This window comes from Amorphotheca resinae, assembly GCF_003019875.1.
Source record: "Amorphotheca resinae ATCC 22711 unplaced genomic scaffold M430scaffold_9, whole genome shotgun sequence".
Lineage (NCBI taxonomy): Eukaryota > Fungi > Ascomycota > Leotiomycetes > Helotiales > Amorphothecaceae > Amorphotheca > Amorphotheca resinae.
Genome location: NW_020194479.1, coordinates 1,064,770 through 1,082,158, shown reverse-complemented (window position 1 = coordinate 1,082,158; position 17,389 = coordinate 1,064,770). Strand labels below are relative to the sequence as shown.

The 17,389-nt window shown below is 47.4% G+C and overlaps 8 protein-coding genes across 8 annotated transcripts; 3 read left to right on the top strand and 5 right to left on the bottom strand.

The window, feature by feature from the left end:
* Positions 1–1,045: 1,045 nt before the first annotated feature.
* On the bottom strand, positions 1,046–1,419 carry M430DRAFT_125038 (hypothetical protein; the record flags this gene model as incomplete). The annotated part of the gene is made up of 3 exons (XM_024861940.1): positions 1,046–1,117; positions 1,171–1,270; positions 1,358–1,419. The coding sequence occupies 3 exons, from the start codon at positions 1,417–1,419 to the stop codon at positions 1,109–1,111; spliced, it is 171 nt and encodes a 56-aa protein (XP_024719094.1). The 3' UTR covers positions 1,046–1,108.
* Positions 1,420–1,699: 280 nt separating this feature from the next.
* Positions 1,700–2,521, top strand: M430DRAFT_125035 (hypothetical protein). The gene is made up of 2 exons (XM_024861939.1): positions 1,700–1,902; positions 1,954–2,521. Exons 1-2 carry the CDS (start codon positions 1,900–1,902, stop codon positions 2,263–2,265), a joined length of 315 nt encoding a protein of 104 aa, XP_024719093.1. The 5' UTR covers positions 1,700–1,899; the 3' UTR covers positions 2,266–2,521.
* Positions 2,522–2,672: 151 nt separating this feature from the next.
* Positions 2,673–3,444, bottom strand: M430DRAFT_105234 (hypothetical protein; the record flags this gene model as incomplete). Its single annotated transcript, XM_024860989.1, has 2 exons — positions 2,673–3,123; positions 3,215–3,444. The coding sequence occupies 2 exons, from the start codon at positions 3,442–3,444 to the stop codon at positions 2,673–2,675; spliced, it is 681 nt and encodes a 226-aa protein (XP_024719092.1).
* Positions 3,445–3,608: 164 nt separating this feature from the next.
* M430DRAFT_143735 (hypothetical protein) lies at positions 3,609–5,197 on the bottom strand. The gene is made up of 2 exons (XM_024862842.1): positions 4,300–5,197; positions 3,609–4,250 (listed from the first exon to the last, which is right to left on the bottom strand). Exons 1-2 carry the CDS (start codon positions 5,033–5,035, stop codon positions 3,877–3,879), a joined length of 1,110 nt encoding a protein of 369 aa, XP_024719091.1. The 5' UTR covers positions 5,036–5,197; the 3' UTR covers positions 3,609–3,876.
* A 1,137-nt stretch (positions 5,198–6,334) lies between these two features.
* On the bottom strand, positions 6,335–8,342 carry M430DRAFT_125026 (hypothetical protein). Its single transcript, XM_024861938.1, has 2 exons — positions 8,190–8,342; positions 6,335–8,133 (listed from the first exon to the last, which is right to left on the bottom strand). The coding sequence occupies exons 1-2, from the start codon at positions 8,310–8,312 to the stop codon at positions 6,523–6,525; spliced, it is 1,734 nt and encodes a 577-aa protein (XP_024719090.1). The 5' UTR covers positions 8,313–8,342; the 3' UTR covers positions 6,335–6,522.
* A 1,302-nt stretch (positions 8,343–9,644) lies between these two features.
* Positions 9,645–11,123, top strand: M430DRAFT_105359 (hypothetical protein; the record flags this gene model as incomplete). The annotated part of the gene is made up of 3 exons (XM_024861003.1): positions 9,645–10,108; positions 10,170–10,269; positions 10,326–11,123. The coding sequence occupies 3 exons, from the start codon at positions 9,645–9,647 to the stop codon at positions 11,121–11,123; spliced, it is 1,362 nt and encodes a 453-aa protein (XP_024719089.1).
* Positions 11,124–11,425: 302 nt separating this feature from the next.
* M430DRAFT_143725 (hypothetical protein) lies at positions 11,426–13,053 on the bottom strand. The gene is made up of 4 exons (XM_024862841.1): positions 12,754–13,053; positions 12,138–12,695; positions 11,931–12,085; positions 11,426–11,883 (listed from the first exon to the last, which is right to left on the bottom strand). Exons 1-4 carry the CDS (start codon positions 12,895–12,897, stop codon positions 11,658–11,660), a joined length of 1,083 nt encoding a protein of 360 aa, XP_024719088.1. The 5' UTR covers positions 12,898–13,053; the 3' UTR covers positions 11,426–11,657.
* A 150-nt stretch (positions 13,054–13,203) lies between these two features.
* M430DRAFT_36246 (hypothetical protein) lies at positions 13,204–16,088 on the top strand. Its single transcript, XM_024866895.1, has 6 exons — positions 13,204–13,662; positions 13,717–14,213; positions 14,270–14,478; positions 14,530–15,557; positions 15,609–15,690; positions 15,742–16,088. Exons 1-6 carry the CDS (start codon positions 13,256–13,258, stop codon positions 15,991–15,993), a joined length of 2,475 nt encoding a protein of 824 aa, XP_024719087.1. The 5' UTR covers positions 13,204–13,255; the 3' UTR covers positions 15,994–16,088.
* The last annotated feature ends 1,301 nt before the right edge of the window (positions 16,089–17,389 follow it).

Here is a 17,389-nt window from a genome sequence, read left to right as displayed (position 1 = left end):
GATTGATGAATATAGTCCGCAATGACATCTTCCGCTGACCCTCCGCCCACCCCACCAAAAACAAAGTTACGGAACAGAAGTTGTGTTGTAAACGAGGCTACGAACAATCACAGCAAAGTCCTTTTCAGGGGCAGAGGAGCTCAGTGTGAAGAGGAGCCTTGAGAAATAGGGCCGATGGATCATGATTAGCACTGCCAGCGCTGATACAGCTTTACTTCGGCTGTGCCTCTAGCTTCCAGACCCTTCCCGCTACGATGCTCTCTTATCCATTCTCTCCTCTAAGAACGATGGTCTTTTCTATACCTGGGCATTTAGGTGTCTTCGTAGTCCGGCCGTTAACGCGTGCAAGTACATAGCGCCTGGGTTCAGATCTCTTCTCCTACTCTGCATAGCCTTGGATATAGGTATGAACAAGCATCGACTGGGACAGTTTCAGCTTCTCATTGCCTGGGGAACTCTGCAGTAGGAGCTCCAGACCCGGGCCCAAAACCCCTTGTGCATAATCAGCTAAACCACCTAGTCGCGAATGCCCTTTTGATATCGGCCCAGAATATTCCGAGAAGTGCTGGAGATGACGGGTAGCAATCGAGCAAAAAAGAGCCAACCCCCCCGCCTCACTGGAGAATTTGAGATGATAGTTGTTAGTCTCCATATATTTACCTACTTTTAGTCCGGCGATTTTCGAGTTATCACGACTTCAAGGCCAAACATGGCGGCAGCCCTTGAATCTACCTCCAGGGTGCTTCTCATAGAATCAGAAAACAGAGAAAGAACCAGGACCTCCGGGGAATTTATGGAATGTGGAATGGCATTGAAAGCTGACGCGGTACAGCCAGAGACTTGTGACCCTTGGCCAATGGCAAAACGAAAGCGGCCTCCACTTCACATCAATACCAGTGAAAATACGCATGTATCCGAGAGCGATCCATCGAACGGCATTTCATTCTACCAATTGTCAAGAGTTTTCCCCTCCCTTCTGAGAAGCCTCCAATCTCAAAGTTTCTTTGGTTCAACCAACCGTAAACTCCATGCCATGAGTAAAATCGATCCGAGTACCACAGCCCATCACTCGATTCGATTCGATAGGCTACTAACATCTCGTGGGTGCTTAACGGTGCTGCAGAAGTCGTCAGATCTCGTTAATGTAGGGACATTGCCCGAACGGCATACCTTGACGAAACCGATGTCTGCGGCCTTCTCTCTGAAGCATTGACGGCAGATGTTAAGGCCATATTTGCGGATAAGACCGGCCTTGTGGGTGCAGACACGGCTAGAGTAATTCAATGTTAGTTATTATCGCACTTGGTAACCTCCTCGTCGCATCGCAAAGCCATGTCAGATGGATATGGAGACATACCAGCCGCGAGCTCCCTTGCCGTAGGTACGGGGCCTCGAGTTCCAGACGGATTCGTGAGACATATTTGCAGACTTGAGGTTGTTCTGGGTGAAGAGGGTTGCGATTTGGTGGTACCAGGCCTGGATTCGTAGGATGCGTCAACTCACTTGAGTGATCAAAAGTCAAAAGTTGCGATTGAATTTAGTTTGTGCGCTTTGCAACCTTTCGCCTAAAGAGCCAATCCAGACACGTGCCAGGGCTTCAGCTCACGTGCAGGGATTTTGTTGTTCCATCCCACCAGAGCTATACCTAATCGGTAAGACAAGGCTAGATACGCTACCTTGCTCCGTAAGGTAGGTAAGGCAGGTAAGCTGGTTGGTGTTGGTGTTTGTTTGCAATTACCTTACCTACCTATTGGGTTCGGAATGGTGTGTTGGGTTGCACCACCTTCAAATTTGATCGCCTAGCAAGTGCTGTGAGAAAGCATCTTCAGAAGGATTGACGCTGCAGCCGTGCCAGGAACATCCACGAATTCCCTATGATTGCTACACTGGGTCTTCACTATGGTATTCCTATCACCCTTCATGTGGGACTCTCCAACTGACACATCTCCTCAGTCTAAAGATTCAAATCACACCTACGTACACTTCAACCGTGCTCGAGATGCAGATCTTTTTGAAGATTTCTGCAAAGATAAGTTACCGGACGACGAGATCTATGTGCCGCCTCACAACCAACCTATCAACCCGGAAGACGAAGATGATGTGGTGCCAGACCAGCATGCCGCCTTTGGTATCCAGAGAGCTACGCAGAAGCCGAAGGAGACGGCTTGGAAGGATTTAGGATTGGCTGAGTTGATGAAAAAGGGACCAGACAAGAATGCTGAGACGTCGGCGTTCAAAGCAAGTTCAAGGTCTATGCCGAGATAGAGAGGCTAGCTGAGGTGCTTGGCTATTAGACTACCAGTGATAGGTCATATTTGGCCAACTGTGTGCTAGCTACAGAGAAAGCATGGGCTGGGGTGCTGCCCTTCTGAAGTAAGTATTATGGCAAGTTAGTCTTGCAGTGGGAGGAGTTTCTGGAGGTGACGAACGATGCCCGATGAGAATAGTTGGCAAAGACAAGAATACATCACAGTGTAATCAAGTTCTTAATAATGAACCTGACAATGAAACCGTGAGGTTGAAGACTATGATACGTAGGTAGTTCATGATTCCTTCGTCTTGTTCTGATATGGCCAACTCCTAGCCTTTACCTGTGCTACAATTAGGCCCTTCAGACTCCATTAATCCCAATAAACGCCATTCAAATGCCAATATGCAATCCTAGCCCTCTCTCAAGTCCTTCCTAAATACGCCTCTCTCTCGACAACCTCCGGCTGAAACTTTACCAAGAAAACTGTCTTTCCAGGCCATAACTCGCCCTCCTCTCCCTTTCCAACGCTATGTGCCGTGACCCTAGCTGGAAATCCCGAGCCGTCGCATACACCCTCTATAATGCCTGCCACGAACGCCGCACAATTTAGCTGGTTCATCTCTTTCGGTACACTGATGTATTGATTCACTAGCGGTTCATTGTCTGAGATCATGTATTCATCGGGCGTTTCTGGGTTAGAGGATTTTTCCAGGGCATCGGCTGGGCGGGAGAAGAGATGTTTCCAGAGTATGGTGGTAATGAATTGGAGGAGAGCGATTATGTGGAGTGGACGGGTTTGTGTGCGGGGAGGCTCGCGGTAGAGGAGGAGGTCGAGGAGTTTGAGACCGATAGGGTGTCCCTGAGTATTTAATCTGCGGAAGCAAATACGATTAGAAATACAATATACTTTCCATAGTAGAACCTCCGTTTGGATTTCTACACGAGAACTATGGACGACGGTACCTTTTTTCGAGGTCTTGAATACCAGTGACACGTTTTTGCGCATAGCTGACCATCTCCCCAAACAGATATGCAAAGCTGGCCTGGCTGAGCTCTTGCGTTCGACTGCGATTTAAGGGCCTATGGTATATCGTCTTCCCGCTCGCAGGGTATCGTAGGCCTGGCTGCGAGCCTCGTTGGGCGCTTGATGGCTGGCCGATGAGCGGTGGCTTGGCCGGCTGGGAGGATGCCATTCTACTTGTTTGTCAAAGATGGCATACGTGAAATCGAATGGGCTGGCGCATGAGGTATGCAGGTATGCAGGTACCTATGTACTGTAGAAGAGGGTTTTGACTGAGGTTGTTTGGTGCAAGCGAAGGGAGGGGCCAGCGCGATCAAATATGAACAAAGTGATATCGCCATATACAGCGGTAGATGCCATGACTCTTTGGAAGTCAGGACTTTGCGTCAGATCGAGCCCTTAATCTAGGTGTATATACGATATAGTGTCTACAAAAGTAGTGTCTAAGTTAAAATTATTGAGTCTTGACTGCATGTGCAACGCTTCACTTCTGCCGTTTCTCAGACCTGCCATCCTCAGTCGTCAGAACCTTGTCTATAGCGCAAGTCCCAACATCCAAATTGCCAGTGACTTCAGTAACGTGGTCCTGTTCTGATGCTCTCGCTCATGTGATCTTCACAACAGGCTCGATGTTTTCCTTGCCCTTCTCTGACGCCGCAGAAGTTTCTGAAGCCGCTATTTGACCACCAATACTCGGAGCGTCCCCTCCTTTGATATATATCTCACTCTCACCATAATGCTTTCCTGCCTTCACCCAGCGATCTCGGTGTTCTGTCCGCTTCTCCTCGCACAATTTTATAAGTGCGGGCCAGTAGGTGGCATGGTCGTATTCGAATTCGAGATCTCCTTGAAACTCGGTCCACAGTTGCTGAGGAGGAACATGCTTTCGCATGTCATCATTAAACTTCAGCTTCTCTCTGGTTAAAGGATCAATGAATGGAGTGATCAGTTTGAAAAAGCCCCAGACGACCCACGGAACTATCAAGGGTTAGCTATCAAGAACTCTAGATGGTCCAGCTAGGCCCACCATTAATGATCAGTGCCCTGCCTAATCTTTCCGGATAGTGTGTCTGTAAAATATTCAAGACTTCTTTCCCTTGCCCTATTCCTGGTGCGGTATTGGTGCGACTCTTGCCAGACTTGAAGTTGATCAATAGTGCTAGAGTTTCCTGGCCGGGCACCATGAGGTCGATAACACGCTCCAACATGAATACCAAATGCTGAACCTGTCTGGGACTTGGCTCTGTGTTCTGCCTTCCAGGATTCAGATAATGACATGGCCTGGCTTCGATGTCGAAGCCTAAGATGATCTGCTTGCCCGTCTCGTTTTCAGGCGAAATGTGATCACCCGTGAGACTCTCAACGCCGTATTCTCTCCTCCATGTGAGTGTACCAAGCAAACGCTTTGCAGCCTCTGCTGTGGACCATTTTGTGGCTCGTAGGTACCGCAAAAGGCACTCTCTTGTCAACCACATGATCTCGTCCTCTGTAATCGCACCTCCTTTCCCCTGCGACGAGGGGATTTCTTTCCAAGACCTGACGGTCTGCAGCAGTTCTTCATACTTTGATTGTTGATCGGGCGTGAGCTTAGTAGCCGGGGCAGGTCTCGCGGATTCGACAGGGTCAACGATCGGTGTTTTCAGAGGTCCTGGGTTTTTCCTCCGAAGTGATGTAGCCACAGAAGATGGTGGTCCATTGGGGCTGTCTGCAGGCTTCAATTGTGTTGTGTTGCCTCCGAGTTCAGCTGTGGCCATTTTGTTCATCTTCCCCTGATCGTTCAACTGCTGGCGCGGCTTGCACGATTCAGATTCAAATTCACCGCAACCTTGGTTGGGAGTCAAGGAGACACTTGATAAGCCTTGTGTCGATTGGCTCTAATGCAACGTGAGAGGTGTGTAAAATTTCAAATGGAATCGGAGAGAGCAAGGTACCTTACTGTAGGTGCTTGCGAGGGAAGGTACAGCATAATATCTCGCTAGGCACGGCACGGTGCGCTTTAACCTCAGCCTTGCTGCGCGAACGCATATCTCTCTTCCTGTGATATCCACAGGCTCTGACAACCTTTCTCGCGCTGGGTCTGCTGCGCTTAATCTTTGCGATCTAGCCACAGTTTCGTAGTCGGGCTTGCCAATGCTGATTTGCCTTAGTTAGGCACGGCCATCTTCTTCTAATCCATTAACACCCCCAGGTATCGTAATCGGGTTGCTACCTAGTACTAAAGGAATTACTGATCACCCTCGACTGAGCAACCTGAACACCCAAGTAAATTGATATAGTCCCTCTGGTTGCGTAGTCGTTTGATCAAAGAGCTCGAGCTCGATCCTTTCATCAGCCTTCGGGCTCCTGAGTGCAATCCTAACTACAGTACATCAGAAAAAGGGCGGCAAAAAACATGCCTGATCAAAGGCTCGCCAGCATCCTCCGTAGTAACGAGAATAGCTTGTTTAAAATTCCAATGGGGATCATTAGGAAGCCTTTGGTCAATATGTTTACCAGAAATGCCTTTCCCATTGTCCTAATACAGCAATCAGGTACTATGACTCCATAGAAAGTAAAAGTATAAGACACATGTACGTCTGGACTGATCGAGAGAGCATATACTTCAAATAGCTGATGCATATTGCTACGAAGTAATAGTCAGTATCTCCTCCTTCCTCTAGGCAACTTGGAACCTAGCAGCTGAAATTGACCTTAGGGTAATAAGAGATTTGAATATTAAAACTGAACGGAAGAGTCGACATGATGCTGCACGCGAGCCTTACTCAGGAAACCAGGTTCACCAAGGCTTTATTTAGGGTACCCTTAGAACTACCTAGGTACCTAGTGTATGATTGGTCCAAATTGTTTGTCGGCCGAGGCTGAAGGCGTTTAATGACAATATTGGCGGCCGGGAAAGAGCGGCGTGCTGACTGACCGAATGCGATGCACAAAGCTTCAGACGAAATGTTGTCTGCGAATAGGACACTTGTAAATTGGGCAAATTGATATAGTTAATATTGGAAAACACCAAATACTTACATACAGGACAATTCTCGAATAGTCCTAGGACACTACAGCAAAACCCAGGGGTCAAGAGCCAAGAAACAGATGAGATAGATGAAGTACCCAACGCCTTCTATGCTACATTTTGCCGGCTCATACATATTATACAACAACTGTACTTGTACAAATTCTGGTCTTATAATGATCTTCGCAGCCACTGATCAGGCCTACGAGGCCACCGCCTTACATCGTGGAAGCATGCATGTTTTTACCTCCGACCCAGCTTCCACCGGTCGATTCGGTCCTGAACTTCTTCCCACTTCAAGGTCTTTCTTACGATCCCCTCCTCGTCGCCCTCCTGCAGTACCACGGTGGGAGCGCCACTTCCGTTTCCTGCATTGCCCACCATGCCACCAACAACTATCCTCGCAACCCTGCGAAGATCTTGGACAGTCAACTCCTCGATCTTCCGGCACATCTCCTTTACGCCGACCTTCCTCCCATGGACCTGGACTTGCCGTCCAAGGTCTTCAAGTTCCACCATCCTGCTTTCGAGGTTCATTAACAGACTAGATCTCAACTGATTCTTTGCCCTGTTAACTTCTGCAGTCTGTAACGCGGAAAACCCAGTATCAAGTGTCAGGGCTTGCAATTCACGACACATGACATCGAGCATGTTCATAGCTTTGCTAGGGGAGCAGCTGGAAGAAATTCCAAACAGTCCTGAGTCCGTGTAAGAATGATTGAATGCCACGCACGACTCTACCCAGCCATGTTGATTTAAAACATTCGTGTAAAGTCGTGAATACATGCCTTTGCCAGGGCCACCAGCAGAGAAAGAGCCACCGCCGCCAAGGAGTGTCTGGAGAGTTGCAAGAGCATAAATATCTTCCGATGATATGGGTAGGGCCTCAAAAGCGAGATGGATATGTGTCAACGGTGGTATTGAAGGGTTAACCGGAGGCGGTAGAGGAGGCAGAGAAAGAAAACCGCCAGTGTAATGGGATGGTTGCAGAATATCCAGAGGCGAAGGCGGAAGTTCGTTATATGACTGAACTGACGCGTCCTTCGATGCTGAAGTGGAGATGTTTTTAAAGAAGGGTATCCGAGAAAGTAGTTTTGACGGTTGCTGGGGGGGCGAAGGCGGTATTGACGAAGATGAAGAGAAAGAGCTTTCACTGCTTTGGCTGGAAGATGAGTCTATTGATGTTGCGGACCCTGTCTGACACCGAGAGATGTCGGATTTAGGCATGTCTCCGAAGTACTGTTCGGCCAGTCTCACAGCCTGCTCGTGCGGGACTCCCGCAAAGGCAATGACCATCCTTTCTGGGCTGTAAAAGGTTTGTCTGTAGGACTCAATCACGCTTTTGTCGATCTGGGAAAGCCTCTCTTTGGGACAAAGTAAGGGATTGCCCAGTGTATTGTCCTTGTAAGCAGCCATGTGTACTAGCTCGGGCAGGATAAGTTCTGGCTTTGACCAGATCTCTCCAATCTCGTAGGCGGCGGTCTCCAGTTGTTGCCCTACCTCTTCTTCGGTGATCAGGGGGTCGCGAATTGTCTCTGCCAACAGGGCAACTGTTGTAGGAACAGCCGAGTTGAAAGTTGCGGACTGATACATGAGCGATTCTCTCGATGAGGCGCACTGTATATTTCCTCCCAACGATTCGAGCGCCTCTAGCATCTCATCACTTGTCCGCTTGGTTGTGGATTTGAACGCAAGCCTATCCATAATGTGGCTCACACCTCTTAAATGCTCGTTCTCATACCGCGAGCCGGCGTCGATATACACGCCAATACCCGAAAAGTGTCCCGGCAGGGCTTCGGTCGCAACTCGCACGCCATTTGAAAGAGTGGATATTTGGTCGAGCTCTGCCGGGTCCTAGTACCGCGTGAGCATGTAAGGACAGGCCTGGTTTGGGGTTGCTGAAAGTATACCTTCTGTAGGGGATCAATAGCCGTTGCCAGGCTTCTTCGGCGAGAGACCGAGAGCGCACCAGCTAGACTCTTCCTCGACAAAAGCGCTCGGGGCAAAGCTCTTGGAGATGAGCATTTTAACATCGTGGATACTGCTACTGTGCAGAAGAGGTGGAGGTAGAGGAGTTGTCGTTTTCAGTTCGGGGGCAATTCTTATCTGATTAAAAATGCTTTGCACGTGATAAAGTTCCGGAGACCCAATGATACCTAAAGTACCTACCTACGTACCTCTTCAGGGACCGAGGGTCTCCTCTCAGCGCCTCAGAATGCCTGTGTGAGGTGTAAATAGAAATATAGAGATGGATCTAGTGATGTCTCTCTTTCTGCCCATCCTCGATGCCAGTGAAGCTTGTACGGAACTTCTTAGTAGGTACCTAGGTAGGTAGGCATCTTGACCGTGCTACGGTAACCCGCGTCTGGACCTGGTCCCTTTTTTCCCGCCTCAGGACAAAGCAAGGGCACCGTTCCTCACCTGTTATTTACTTACCCTTATACACCCTTCGAGGTCTCTTGGGTCTGGTGTAGGTGAGAACCCTTCGCCGACCCTGTCAGATGCGCACACGGTATAAACCTACACATCCAGATCCAGATCCAGAGGCAGAGGCAGAGGCAGAGGCAGAGACACTCATCCTCGTAGACTAACCCAGGTTTTGTTGACTTCGATTTCTTCCGATGTTTGGCTCGGCCAGCAACAGCTCCTTTTTGACTTCGATGCATGCGCTCCCTCGATCATCTCAAACCCCTCTCAGAGATCAATAACCTCGTCGTCGCCCAATGTACTCATCGATGGCTAGTTCCCCATGGAGCCCTAGTCCACCTCCAAACAGATCCAGGTCCAAATCCCCACCTCCTGCATCCCCAGCCTCACCTCCACGCCGACTAAGAGGGCTGAGTTATCTACGAACCTATACACACACTCATCTCTTGTCGCGAGAAAGCCATAGTAGCTCGAGCAGTCAAAGAACGTCGACTGCAAGGGCAACAAGCTCCCCGTCGCCGACTTCTCCATCAGCGCCCAGTACAAGTCGCACATCAACAGCGCCGCCTGCTGCATCTTCAGATATTCCCCAACAGGCATCTCCTACGATGCAGCAACCTACGAGTGACTCGCCTCTTGTGGGATCCAGTGATCCGGATAATCTGGGATCAACAAGTGGCTGGCTACCGACCGTGGGAGAGCACAGCGGGGTGTCTCGAGTTGCAACAGAACTCCAATCTACAGCTGCCTCTTCTTCCGCTGTTCTCTCGGTTAATGCTCAAGCAACAGCGTCTCCAGATATTTCAGCCTCGACGGCCAGATCGCGCTCGGCGACAATCCGTGGCGCTACAGACATGCCGCAAGTCGATGGCGGTGGAGATGCGCGCCCTCGAAATGAGTCGCCCGCCGCAGCTAATGGGAAGGATGGGACCCACGGGATGCTTCATCAATTACCCTCGATTCGATTCACAGCACACCAAGATCCTAGAGCACCGCGGCCGTCTCTGGTTTTCAGCCCGCTGGCACGGGTACTGCCCAGCGGAAACGAGGTAATCAAAGTCGGTCGATATTCGGAAAGAGATAATCAGCCTGCCCAGATTGCGAATGTGCCATCTGCAGCGCCGGTTGGTTTCAAGTCAAAAGTTGTCAGCAGGCGTCACTGTGAGTTCTGGTACTCGGGCGGTCGCTGGTTCATCAAGGACGTCAAGAGCTCGTCAGGGACGTTTCTGAATCACATACGGCTCAGTTCACCCGGTACCGAGTCAAAGCCCTTTCCCGTTAATGACGGCGACATTGTGCAGTTAGGGATCGACTTCAAGGGAGGGGAGGAAATGATCTTCAGATGTGTTAAGATAAAGGTTGAGCTCAATAAAGGATGGCAGAGCGCTCCGAGCAGCTTTAAGTATGTAACACCATAACACCATACAAGTTGAAGGTTGAGAGTCTGACCTAACATGCTGCAGTGTTCAATCCCATAAACGTTTGCGAGAATTGAATAGCCAGGGGAAGTCCCCGACGAGTAGCTCGTCCCAGGATTGCTCGATATGTCTGGGGCCAATTGCTGTGAGTTTCCATTCTTCCATTTGAGATTGCTTGAGTGGCTAACCGGTCTTCCTCAGCCCTGTCAATCACTGTTTGTTGCACCATGTTCCCATACCTGGCACTACAAGTGCATTCGAGTTATCATAAACGGTCCACACTGGCCTCATTTCGTTTGCCCTAATTGTCGGACCGTTGCCGATCTGGAAGCCGAACTCGACGATGTATATGCAGACGGTGGATGGGAGGAGGTAGAAGCTGCGGATGCCAATGTCGGCATACAAGCTTCCGACACCCCCGAACCTGCGAATACAACCCGTCAATTACGCCAGGTCAGCGGCAACAGGGATACAAACATTTCGCCTCAACTGGCGTTGGAGGAATCCGATCAAGATCAGATGAGCCATAGTGACGGTGACATAGTTGAGGCTAGCGATGATTCAGATATTGGCCAAAGGGTCAAAGATGCAGCAGAGGCCATTGACCATCTAAACATCGATGAGCCATCGTTTCCCCCTAGCTCATCGACCTCGCAATTTCCTGGAGTATCAAATGCGACTGTCCCACCCGTCGAGATAGTCAATAAGAACCCTGTCTCCAGCCTCTCCGTCGGCGCTTCCGCCCACCTCGAAAATCCCGATTCCCGTACTGATCGCAATACGATTCGCACACCGAGTCCAAATGGTTTACCATCTTCCATGACAGATGTCGTCACTAGCACTGAAGGACCAATGACCCCAAGGAACGACGTGGGACCCTTCGTATTTGACGGAAGTGCAGGCAGACTGTCAGATATCAGACTAGCAACTGTGGCAAGTTTAGACTTGGATACAGCGGCAGATACTCCACAGCAACCCGTTCCCCAATCCTCCTCATAATCAACCTATCATTTGTGCTAAAATCGTGCAATTTAGCAGGGCGTGTCACTGGCAGGCGTGGAATCATGTGTAATAAAGAGCATTTGTAAATATAACAACATAATGGACAAACAAGTAGTGGACGCTCACATCCACTACCAGTAACTACTTAATGCGAGGAAAGGAATGGATAGCACTGTCATATAACAAATGATTGGCAATAATGGCGTTAACAGGAACATATCTGGTTCGTTAGCTAGCATATGTTTCAAGAGCGAGTCTTCTTTGCACCTGCCTGGGCACTTTTTTTTTTTGCAGGCACTGGTCAATAGGTAGGTAGGCAAGGAAGACTAGCGTCCTCGCAGAACCGAAGAGGTTGCTGAGCCACTATTTGGAAACACTATAAACGGAGACCTCTTTTCGAACGAAGCACATCCATCAAATTCGTGTATACTATTACCACCTGCTAGGCAAATGCCTAGTCATCAAAATCGAGTTCATTTACTCACAATCTGAATAATTGTAAAGGTTTCGAAGTTGGTAGGTACTGCCTTGTTATAACAGAACTTCAATGCTTGATCTGTTCAGAACGTCTTCAATAATATCATCGGAACAAACACCTTTCAATAGTACCTCGACAGCATCGATATCGCTCCCCCACTGCATGCTACGTTCATTTTCAGGGCTGACCACGGCAATGCGGTGTTGGTATATCTTTCTAGCAGCGAGAGTAATGAGCGAAGGTGTTGTGTAACCAAGGCCGTGAAGTGGGGCGAGACACCTTTATAGATCAGTTGTGCATTTTGAGGCATAAGAATCGAAACAGACCTTGCAAGCTTATCAAGGTGATTTGTGGCGACAGCAGAGATGCCACCGGCGACTGCACGGTGAAGACGTAAAAAGGAAACAATATTTTGTTGGTATTGCTTTACCTCCACACTGACCGTAGTGAGATCACTCAGCTGAGCCAACTGATCGATATCCTGGCTCGATCTCATTAGTAAACATCCTAAGAATTCAATGAGGAGAACGAACCGCTGCTGAAATCTTTGGCAAAGCTTGCGATTCTGACTCGGGTGTTGGAGTCTTCTTGACCACCGATGAGATGGAACTTCCGTCATCATACATATCTTCCAAATTTGGGAAACCATCTTCAGGGCCGTGAAAATGCGAAATGAACATATGATCATTCAGATGCTTGGTTAATTTTGGACCCCTTCCACCTGATAGCAAGGCAATAAACAGAAATTGTTTGGGGGCATTTCGCACCGATGTCCTCGTATATATCCGTTTCGTTCGCATGAGCTCTAGGGCTTGAATTTGGACCTGTCTGGGTGCTTGGTCAAGATTCTTAGCAATGATTACATTGGCAATCCCATTATTATCCCCGAAACCTTCAGAGAGAGGCGACCGAGAGATTGACCGAAAGGCCGGAGTATGGAGAAAGTATGAGTCCTGTCGGGTTCTCACAGGTGAGCTTGATCGAGCAGGACTGCCCTCCGGGGAAAGAATTGCGTTTGCGAAGTCGTCGATTGTGATATGCTCGGAGCAGTCAACTACTGCATGCGATAGGCCGAAAACGTTCGCTGCAACCTGCAAACCGTTAGCTACTGAGTATCGACCATTTCATATTAACTAAACTGTGCCTTACCAACTCCAACTCCTGAAGCAGTTCGTATATGGAGTCCGGGTCTGTATCGATGATGCAATGTTCCCGGGCAATGAAGCATATCAACGCAGCAAGTTCCAGGTCGCTCAGTTCATGGATCCGGTTGAGGAGTGCTGGGTCTGCCATGAGGCCACCGACAGAGCAGAGGCGGTCAACCGTCCATATCTGTTCAGGTCCAAGATCGATACTCGCAATTGAAAGGCGTGGAGATGTCCCGAGATACCCAAGCTTCAGGTAGGTATATGTAACTTGAGACTTGAGTATCGAATCTTAGGTACGGACGTCGTTCCTGATGCTGTGGAGTTGAGCAACCCCACCAGTAGGTACGGAGTAAGACTGATTAGGTAATATCACATGGCGGCTCTGCCCGGAAGCCTCGACCACACCTTATTTAGATCCACCCTGAAGCTTACGGGTATTCTTAAGTCAAGATAAGCATCTCCACCACTACGAAGTGAGTTGAGGTTGTCCTGCTTAGGCGAGAATGACCATCCCGACGGCGGACTGGGAGAAGGTCGGTGATAGGTTCTATCGCAAGATACAGCTGTATACGGCCCTGTTCGATCAGGACCTCGAGCTGGACAATTATATCGTCACGGGATGCTCATATGCAGGTGCCATTGCTCTGCACCGCGACGAGACCAAGCTGCACTCCTTCCGAGGTCCGCAGGCGTCAAAGTCGAGTATTGACATTTACAGCTGCGCCGGCAAACTGATCCGGCGCATAAATTGGGACAAGGGTTCCATCAAAGGGCTGGGGTGGTCGGAGGATGAAAGGCTCATTGTCGTCACTGCAGACGGCACTGTCCGCTGTTATTATGACTTGCAAGGAGACTTCACCCAGTTCTCTCTGGGAAACGGTGCTGAGGAGTACGGCGTCACTTCCTGCAGGTTTGTGATCTTCCAGATATTCTTGGGAGAATCCCCAGCTCACTGCGCACGTAGGTTTTATGGTACCGGGTTTGTGGCTTTACTGTCAAATAACCATCTAATATCTGTCGCCCAGTATGAGGAGCCCCGCCCAAGGCTGCTTGCAACGCCCCCAGAGGGTGCGGTTCACTCATGGACACTCATTCCGCCATCGTACACGCTTTCTCGATCAGTGGAAGTCTTGCTGAACATCGCCCAAACGATACATGTTGTAGATTCATCCGAGTCAGAAGATAGGTTGCTAGATATTGGTCCCTTCACGCACATTAGCGTATCTCCAAATGGCAGATTCGTAGCATTGTATACAGAAACCGGAAAGGCATTTGTCATTACGAGTGACTTCCAGAACAGACTTAGTGAGCATAACTCGAAGTCAAGAACGCCACCGAAGGATGTCCAGTGGTGCGGGAACGATGCAGTGGTCGTTGCTTGGGAAGATGAGGTCCACGTCATTGGCCCCAACGGTGCGGCAGTAAAATATTTCTACGACGGACGAGTTCATCTTATTGCAGGTAAGTTGACACGTTATTAGTAGGAGATTATGAAGGGTTGGGCTAAGACCTTGCAGACCATGACGGAGTTCGCCTGATCACCAACGATGCCTGCGATTTCTTACACAAAGTCCCTGAAGTGACCGACGAAGTATTTAGATTTGACACCGAATCACCTGCATCTATACTTCTCGATGCAGTCGAGCAACTCGAAAACCAGTCGCCGAAGGCTGACGACAATATTCAGCTAATACGGCCTAATTTGGTAGAAGCCGTCGACACTTGCGTTAGTCTTCCTAGATTCTGGCCCTTCTAGACTATCTGACCAATTTTGTAGGTCAAAGCAGCTGGGCACGAATTCAGTATAGCCTGGCAAAAACAACTTCTCAAGGCAGCGTCCTTTGGCAAGTCTGTCTTGGACATTTATAACAGCGATGACTTTGTCGACATGTGCGAGACGCTTCGAGTCCTGAATGCGGTACGCTATTACGAGATCGGCTTGCCTTTATCATATGAACAGTATCTCCGTCTCACGCCAGAAAAACTTGTACGGCGCCTGGTCAATCGTCAGGAGTATATGTTAGCTCTTCGCATATCAGTCTATCTCCGTCTTCCTACAGATCACATCTACGTACATTGGGCGTCGCAGAAGGTCCGTACAAGCTCCGAGGATGAAGATACTATCTGCCATCTCATTGTCAAGAAACTCGCTGGGAAGAGAGGTATCTCATTTGAAGCAATTGCACGCGCTGCCCACGATGAAGGACGGGGACGGCTCGCCACAGAGCTACTCAATCATGAACCACGAGCTGGAAAACAAGTCCCTCTCCTTCTTGCCATGGAGGAAGACGAGATCGCTCTTGATAAAGCTATTGAGAGTGGCGATTCTGATCTCATATTCTTCGTCCTCCTGCATCTCAAGGAGAAACTTCCTCTGGCCTCTTTCTTTCGCGTCATAAATACCCGGCCAGTAGCCACAGCGCTCATTGAGTCCTCGGCTCAGTCCGATGATGCGGAATTACTGAAGGATCTATACTACCAGGATGACCGGCGCATCGATGGCGCGAACGTCTTTACTCGAGAAGCATTGAGGCAGCCAGGGTCAAAAACAGCAACTGATAAATTGGTATCGGCTTCAAAGCTGTTGTCCGACTCGAAAGATACAAGTTTCGAACTAAAAGCCATTCAGGAAGCGAGTGCCTTGCTCCGCACACAGGAGGCCTTTGATCGAGATTCGATGGAGACGTTTACGGGTCTGAGCGTTAATGAAACTATGTTCAAGCTAATTAGGTTGGGGTATGCGAATCGAGCTAAAAAGATACAGAGTGACTTTAAGGTTCCAGAGAAAACCGCATGGTGGATTAGGTACGTCACTCATGCTCTCTGTAGGGATTTATTCTAATATCACATGGTCAGACTACGAGCTCTTGTCTCAAAGCGTGATTGGAACGAACTCGAAGAGTGGTCCAAAACCCGCAAATCCCCAATTGGATGGGAGGTATGTTATCTTGCTTGTCTGCTACATTCATGATGCTAATTTTGATTGTAGCCCTTTTTTAGTCTTATTCTGTCAGCCGGCAATCCTAAACTTGCCAGTGTCTTTATTCCTAAAGCTGCACCTTCGCTACAACCCGGCGACACAGTAGGCATGTATGAAAAATGTGGAATGCGCATTAAGGCTGCCGAAGAAGCGGTTAAGGTAAAAGACATAGAGTCGCTAGATAGGTTAAGGAGTGCAGCAGGTGTAGGAACTGTTGAAGAGAGAGAAATCAACAGATTAAAATCAGAATTAAAGAGTTAATAAAGTCTATTCTTTACTATTGTCTTATTGTTGTAAGAAATCACTAGGCCTTATTACGTAGCTTATTAGACTTAGACTTAGAGAATATATCTAGGTAGTTAGTATAAGCTTTAAGAACCTAGTTTATATTATCTTTTATAGGCTATTTCTTAAGAAGATCTTAACGCTCTAAGAGTTTATTAATCTTATATAAGCTAGTACTAAAGAGCTTGTTCTTAGGTTACTATATATTAAAGTAGAAACTAATAGTACTAATTATACTAATATTAACTATATAGAGTATAGCTTATAAGGGCGGCTAGTACAGCTTTTTCTAGTAAGAAGTTAGTTTAATAAGTAGCTAGCCTACTAGTTAATCTTTTATCTTATAGATATTATCTTAAGTATCTTACTTATAAGTTTACTTTAAGAGCGTTAGTATTAGAGGCTAATAACACGATGTTTAAGTAAGTGTTATTCTATTCTATAAGAAGAATACTCTAAGTGTTAGGTGTGTGTCTATAGAGTAAAAGAGTTAAAGGCAGATGTATAGTATATTTAAAGACAAAGATAGGTAGCTGTATTAATTATAAACTTATCTCTAAATCCCCTTAATTTCCCCGGCCTATTCTTCCTTCTTATACCTTACGAATCCTTTATGTTCCCTTAATAGTATAACGTAGTTACTCTACTTCTAATTTCTAAGCCTTTATATATAATTTCTAAGCCTTATATAATCTTTTCTAATAAGGCTCTTAATATAATATCCTCTTTTTTTAGCTTTTGTTCTTAGAAGCTTTTAGGTAAAAAGAGAGACACTATAGACTTATTAGGCCAGAACTCTACTTTTATAACCTAAGGAATAAGAAAGGAAATTATCGTTAAAAGCTAAGGCTCTTAGTAGCTTTAACGTTACGTAGTAGTAAGATCGCGTAAAGGATCTCTATTAAGAATGTAGCCTAAAAGAAAAGAGGAAAATTATTAACTATATAAGTAATAATATAAGGTAGGTTACTTATAGCTTTATAGCTAAGCTAAGGCGTCTAATATCTAGGAAATCTTTATTATACGTTATACTTCTTTATTATATATTATATTCTTTAATCGTTTTTCTATAAAGATTAAGTAAAAAGAGAAAAAATCGTCTACGCCCTTTATTACCTTAAAAACTTAGAAACAAACAATAGATTTAAAATTAGCGCCTTTAGATACTCTTTAGAGTGCTAGTAAACTATAAGTAAGCCTATAGTAACAGATAGTAGGTGTGCTAGACTTAAATAAAGCTAGTACTACCTACTTGTAAGTAAGAGCTAGTACTCTTATTCCTTAGTAGAAAACTATAACAAGAAGCTAGTAAGTAGTAAGAGTAGTAGTAACAATAAGATAAAGACAATTCTATAAAGAATTAAGGCTTACG